General features: G+C 60.7%; 2 protein-coding genes across 2 annotated transcripts in view; one reads left to right on the top strand and one right to left on the bottom strand.

Moving 5' to 3' along the window:
* CRYBB1 (crystallin, beta B1) overlaps positions 1–2,818 on the bottom strand; it is a 4,506-nt gene extending 1,688 nt beyond the window's left edge. The window contains exons 1-3 of the mRNA XM_010147906.1: positions 2,786–2,818; positions 1,962–2,121; positions 937–1,055 (exon numbers count right to left, since the gene is read on the bottom strand). Of these exons, the coding sequence (XP_010146208.1) occupies positions 937–1,055; positions 1,962–2,102 (260 nt within the window). The 5' untranslated portion in view covers positions 2,103–2,121; positions 2,786–2,818. The remainder of the gene's footprint in view (positions 1–936; positions 1,056–1,961; positions 2,122–2,785) is intronic.
* A 3,291-nt stretch (positions 2,819–6,109) lies between these two features.
* The window catches only part of LOC104506826 (beta-crystallin A4-like), a gene marked incomplete at its 3' end in the record, with an annotated part of 628 nt that continues 370 nt past the window's right edge, over positions 6,110–6,367 (top strand). Inside the window, exons 1-2 of the mRNA XM_010147907.1 lie at positions 6,110–6,148; positions 6,274–6,367. The exon at positions 6,274–6,367 is cut by the window's right edge and continues 12 nt beyond it. Coding sequence (XP_010146209.1) covers positions 6,110–6,148; positions 6,274–6,367 — 133 coding nt within the window. The remainder of the gene's footprint in view (positions 6,149–6,273) is intronic.

Genomic DNA, 6,367 nt, shown 5'->3' with positions numbered 1-6,367 from the left:
CTAAGTCAGTTTTTGGGCACAGAGTCTCAGCGGTGACTCTCAGGAAGACTGAGGACCCAAGTAATACGTTATGTACTCCCTTCTCCAAGTTTCACCCTGTCTACATCTAGTGCAGCTTCCCGAGCGTCACACCTGAGCTCCTTTGGGACTGCTCGGTTCCCCTTTCATTTCAAGAAGAAATGGATATTCTGGGTTCCTAATAAAAGCCTTGTCATTGGTGCTACATGGTGTCATTCAAGGTGACCACAGGTCACCCTTCCCAGTCCCTCAAGGCAAGCCAGGTCCTGTGCATCCTCCCTGCAGCACTGCCAGCCCCCCTGGCTGTCCCGCTGCTGCCAGGCTGCCTTCCCAGGCACAGCGTTTCCAGCTGGGGCCGGCCTCGCTGAGATGCTCTTTCAACATGAAGATCATCTGTCTGTTCGGTTATCTAGCTTGGCAATCATTCTTGTCCCTGCTTGTGTCGACTGTTCCCGCGGCTTCTCAGCCCCTTTATTGCTGCTCAGCTGCCTGGGTGCAGGCAGGCATGGGGGCTGCCTGCCTGCTCCCCCCTGCCCCCTCCACCAGCCTGGTCCAGGGCACCCGCCTCTTTTCACCTTGGCTTCTCTAAAATCTACAGGTTTCTTGCATTTCATGGACAATGCCAGACAGCAGACCCGATGGACACTTTCTCTCAGCCTTTGGCTTTGCCTTTAGTGGCCTGTGCTTTACAAACGGCCCTGGCAACTTTCCCACCTGCCCAGACCATCCTGCCCTCCTCCTCAGAGACCTGTACTCCCCAGCTCTGCTCCTGCGCTGGCCACGCTCCACTCTCTGCCAGGGCTGCAGGGAAATGGCCCTGCACATCACGCTGCACCTGGGACTGCTCCCCAGGACGATGTTCCCACCTCCCCAGATGTCCCCGGAGGCACCGTCCCCTCTGTGGCTGGGATCACTTACGGTCCAGAGGTGACGATGACGCTGCGCACCCGGTCGAAGCCGCGGTCCCCCAGGTTCAGACACTCGGTGGTGAACTCCATCTGCCTGCCTTGGAAGTTCTCCTGATCGAAGACGATGATCTGGGGGCAGAGGGAAGGGGTCAGGTGGGGACATGTGGGTTCAGGGAGCACACGGCAGAGCTGCATGTTCCTGTGTGGACCCTTCGTGGACCCTGCACACACGAGCCCACTGCCCCACACATCCCCCTTGGCTCTCCAAGGCTTCCTGCAGCTTTGCAGGTTGGGTGCCCAGCCGAGCTGGACTCTGTGCATGAGCAGCCCTATCCCAACACGGGCTGTGCACAGGGTCCCCTCCTGAGATGCTCCAAGATAGCCTCATCCTGTCCCCGGTTTTGCTGATGTAAAGCCATGTGTCTCTGTGCCAGTGCCCACATCGGGCCCCAGCCGGGCCAGGAAGGAGCTGCTTTTCCAGGAGCTGCGTTCGTGCTGTGGCTTTTGCTGTCTGGCACATGCAGAAGAGTCTTCGGAGCCCTTGCATCACTCACTCCTCATCCCCAGCCCCACTGCAGCACCTCGGTGGCACGCTGCCCCAGCGTCACCATGGCTCTTCACCGCCAGCCCTGTCGCCTACAGCCTTCTCCTTCACCCCCCCCAGCACCACAGGCTCCCCACACGCAGAGGGCGGCTGGAGGGAGCAGGTGGCAGCACCCAGCCCTGACACCATGAAGCAGGAAGGACCATTTCCAAAGCTTGTGGTTCCCAACGAGCTGTCCAGGCCAAGGGACACCTGGAGCATCCCTCCTGCAGCAGCCCCACAAGTGGCTGCCCGAATCCTGCACCTAGAGAGCTGTTGTCCAGGAGGGACACGGTGGAGAGGGACGGCATCATCTGCACTCTCCTGCTCTCGGAGGAGGGTCATTCCCTCTGGGATGCCTGTGCTCTCCTCCTGCTGACAGCTCCAGAGATGCTGCCACCATCCCTCACCCCCAGCCCGTGTCTCTGCATCTGGGGAGCAGCAGGGCTTACCCTGAAGGCTTCTGTGGAGGGCTCCTCACCCTTGCTGTTTGCGACAGGAGCAGGGTCAAGGGATGGAGTTGGTGCTGGGGCCGCCTTCTCCTTCTCCTCCGCAGCCTGGCCAGGAGCAGCGGGTTTTGTGGTCTCAGACATCGCGGTGTTGGGCTCAAGTCTGGGACAGGGCAGCAGGCAGAGATGCCAGCAGCAGGTTAGAGGGGAAGCACAGACATGGGCACCCACCACCCACCCCAGCCCTTGCTCTGCCCTGGGAAAGGTTGCATTAAGGTGGGGAGCTCAGCAATGCTGTGGGCGGCTGGGGTTGGGAGAGGAGCTGCTGGCAGGTTCTCCAGGCAGGCACAGGCAGCGGGGTGCTTCCTTCACCAGGAGAGCTGCAGGAGGTCCCGGGCGCCCACATTCTCTTTCTGTGATCAGGAGAGCCCTGAGCGTGGTCCCACCACTGCAAGGGTGCCCAGGGCAGCCCCAAACAGTGGGGTCCAGCCATTCCCTGCCCTCTCCAGATGGGCCGGGGCCTGACGCTGCACCATGTGCTGGGGCCATCCTGCACGGAACGTGTCTGGGAGCCCAGCTGGGCACTGGGCAGCGTCTGAGGGGGTGGGAAGGGGACAGTCCAGTTTGCATGAAGCCCTGTGGTGGGCACCATGCTGGTGACTCCACAGTGAGTATCACCAGTGGCTATTGTGGGAGCAGAGGGCATCAGGATGCTGAGCTCCCAGGCATGGTGGCCACAGCGGTGGTCACGGCTGAGACCCTGCTTTTCCCTCTCCCCCCCCTCGGGTCTGGCTGCAGCCCGGTGCCCGGGGACTTTGTCCTCTTACCTGGGCAGCTGCTGCTTCTTGTTGGAGTGAGCGGGCTTGTGTTTCGGGGTGCAGCGAGGCCCCCACTTTATAGCCTGGCAAGGGCAGACCCCCAGGCGGGCTCACAAAGGAACTGCTAGCTCATCAGTGTCTGCACGGCCGCCCAGTCATCACATCCTGCAAAGCGCTGGGTGAGCTGGAAGCCTCTCCCCAGCCCCGTGCCCAGCCGCTGAACCCAGCACTTTCCTTTGTGCCCGCGGCACAACAGAAGACCTGACCGTGCCACTTTGCAGCGTGCAGCGGCACCCGCTGCCCCGCATGCGGCCACCCCGACAGGGCATATATAGCCCTCGCATGGCTTGGACGGCAACGGCACGCTGCTCTCCTCTGCCCACTGCCCCTGGCACCGGACCTGCGTGGGCAGCTGGGGAGGGTGCACCGGCCCAGGTGACATGGTGCCCAGCCCCACGGCTGCACTGCGCTCACTTCTCCCCTCTAAACAAACTCCTGCTTTAAGCATCACTCCATACCCACAAACGCCTGGGTGCGCTGCCCTGGAGATGCCAAGACGCAAGACTGAAGTGTTTTGAAATGCTTCAAGGGTTGGTGTTTTTCTTCCAAGTGACGTGTAATCGAAGCTGACACTTTCCAAAACACCTCAGTCCCTGAAAACGCTGTTCTCCTTTGAGGATGTTCCTCTCACTGTGCTCACTGGCATAGACGTTAGCTGGGTTTTAGCCCATTTAACCTGTGCTGTGCTCGTTCTGTGCCAACCCTAATTTGGGTTTTGGTGCATCGGGGCTGTCACTGGCTGATGGCAGGCGGAGGGTACTGCGGAGTAGGAGGTGGGGGACACATCAGGCACCAGTCACTGCAGTGCCTCAGCCTGTGATGCCACGTCTCCTGCACCCCTCAGCTGCCCTCTGCGCCAGGAGGCATCTTGGGGCCCTTTCCCTGGCTCCCACCAAGCCTCTGATCAGCTGTTTGCCTGTTGTGATCCTGTTCACCATGTAAATACACATGCACTTTTTTTCCTCCTGGTCCTTTCCAATACCTCCAGCCTCCCACAGCATCCAGCACCAGCACCGCTGGGCTGGCTCTGCATCGCCAGCAGCAGTAAATCACCCAAGGCTGTGCGCTCAGAAAGCTCAGAGCCCTCAGTTTTGCTGTCCTCTTGTGTTCCTCTCAAGTATGAAGTGTCAGCTGGTAGTGGTGGGATCCAGCTGCACCTCTGGGCTACTGCCCAAAATCCCAAACAAAAAGAATTTATTGATCCCTCCTTTTCCCGCAGTTTTATGGTGGGCTGTGCCATGGCTGCAGGCATGGCCAGCTGTGGGTGCTGCTGACCCGTTTCCCCTGTGCCCTCCCCATGCTCAGAAGGACAGAGTTCTGCTCCTGATGGCTGCTCCTCACTGCTTTGGCTGTTAGTCTGAGGGCTTGGCGGTTTTCCCTGAGACGCTGCTATGGAAGCAGGGATCTGTCTTTGGTGGGTCCTGAGCCCCCAGACACACAATCTCTGCTCTCCCCACTGAGCATCCCTGCTGCTTTGGACTCACTGTGCCAGCCCATCCTGCACCAGTCCCTCACGGCACCATCCTGTCCCAGCATGGAAGGGAACGTGGGCTGCACAGCTCAAACACAGCAAAGAACTGCCCAAGGCTCACCTCCCATGGGAATGGCTGGAGCTGACCCAGCTGGGACCTGTCGGGCACAACCACAGCCCCGTGCCTGGTATAACCCCTGGATGATATGGTGGAGGGGTCACCATGAGCAAAGCTTGAAGGTATTTAGGTACCCAGAATGTGGGTGCAGGGGGCTCACTCCAGGTGCCTGTGCACAGCGGCATGAGGGTGCTGTACTGCTCCCTAAGTCTTGATCTGCATCTTTAGTTTTAATGCCTTTGCAAACCTGCCCCTTCCTTCCCCAAGCTCCTGGTCCCTGCTTGTTACGATGCTCCGTGATTGCTGTGCGCTCAGCCTGCGAAAGAGCTGCCCCAGCTTTCAGGGAGAGCTGCTCTGCCCTACCATGGAGATGTGTCTTTCCTCCTACATTCCCAGAAATGTGAGTGAGAAACCCTTCCTGCACCCCCAGCACGGGGCAGGAGGAGCTCTGCCAGAGCCATGGCCATGGTCTCAGCCCAGCTGCACGCCGGGGCAGGGCACACGGCAGGAGCACTGGCAGACCCCGGGGATGATGCCCTGGTGATGGAGCTGCAGGGCTGGGGGTCAGAGCCCATGCCCGGTGGGCTGGGGGAGCGGGAGCCGTGGCATCCCAGCTCATCAGCTTCTCTGCAGCGTCGCCTTTGTTCTGCCCGGTCCCTCCTCCCCGCCATGTGCTGAGTTAGGGGTTTCAGTAATGCTCTCCTGGGCTCTGTCTCTATCTGGAGGCTATAAAAACCCAGCCGGAGGGCTGCTGGACATGTCACCTCCCTGGGCATCAGCACCTCACCCCAGGTAAGCACGGGAGCCTGGTGGCAGCATGTCTGGGTCCTAGGAGTGGAGCAGTTGTGGGGATGTGTGGAGTAGGATCTGGGGCTGGACCTCAGTCCACAGGCACTATGCGGGGGGGCTGTGGGGTCCTGTAGCTGAGGTGTGAGACAAGGGCAGCTGCCAGGGTCAGGCTGTGGCACTGCTGTGCTGTTAGATGCCTCGGCATGAGGCAACGGCGATGGAGGGATCAGGGGGAATCCCTGGCTGTGGCAGAGGGGCAGGATGCTGCTGCCACGCGTGGGCATGTGGCCACTTCTGCAGCGTTGCCCTGGCTGCAGCCCCGGTGCTGGCCCTGCCTGCACATGATGAGCATGCCTGGGGACCTGCACGGTCCTGCCTGCAGCAGGGCTTTGGCTCAGGGATCTGCCTGCAGGAGTCATCTCCCTGGGCACGGACACGCCTGTTTTTTTTGTGCTCACCCCGTTGTGGTCCTGTGCCAGGATGACTACCAGGGCTGCGGCTGCCTTGCCAGATCCCTGCTGCACTGCACAGCTGGGATGGCAGCCCGGGGAGTGCTCTGTGCCTGCTCTAGCGTGGAGCTACCTCATTGCTGCCTCCCACGCCACGTGCGCAGGCTCCCGAGGGCGGTTGTATCCTGACAGAGGCTGGACTGAGCCCCACAGAGCAGAGCAGGCAGCTGCAGGCTCCTGACTTCATTCCTCTGCACTGTCCATGCAACGCATGGCCTGAAGCCCATTCCCGAGATATGGGAGTCCCAGGGAAGGGCCAAGCTCCCAGCTCAGGGCTGGTGGGTCTGGTCAGGCTGCAGCAGCGAGGCCAGGCTCGCAGGGGCAAGTGATGCACCAGCAAGGCCAGGCTTTAATGGTCCTGTTGCCCTGTGCCCCACAGAGCCAGCATGACCCACCGCTGCAGGAAATCCTCCAGTCTCTGGAAGGTACAGTAGCCTGGGGAGGATCGTGGATGCAGCCTGAGCCCTGGGAACAGCCCGGCATGTGGGTGCAGTGTCTGCTTGGGGTCTCTGCACATGCAGAGCCCCCTGACCCGCTCTGTCCTCCCCAGATCGTGGTGTGGGATGAGCCTTTCTTCCAGGGCAAGAAGCATGAGTTCACCACCGACTGCTACAGCACCCCGGAGCACGGCTTCAGCACCGTGC

The sequence above is a fragment of the Eurypyga helias genome, unplaced genomic scaffold (assembly GCF_000690775.1).
Source record: "Eurypyga helias isolate BGI_N326 unplaced genomic scaffold, ASM69077v1 scaffold41942, whole genome shotgun sequence".
Classification (NCBI taxonomy): Eukaryota; Metazoa; Chordata; class Aves; order Eurypygiformes; family Eurypygidae; genus Eurypyga; species Eurypyga helias.
The sequence above is the reverse complement of the archived record's forward strand: the minus strand, read 5'-3'. Positions and strand labels throughout refer to the sequence as shown.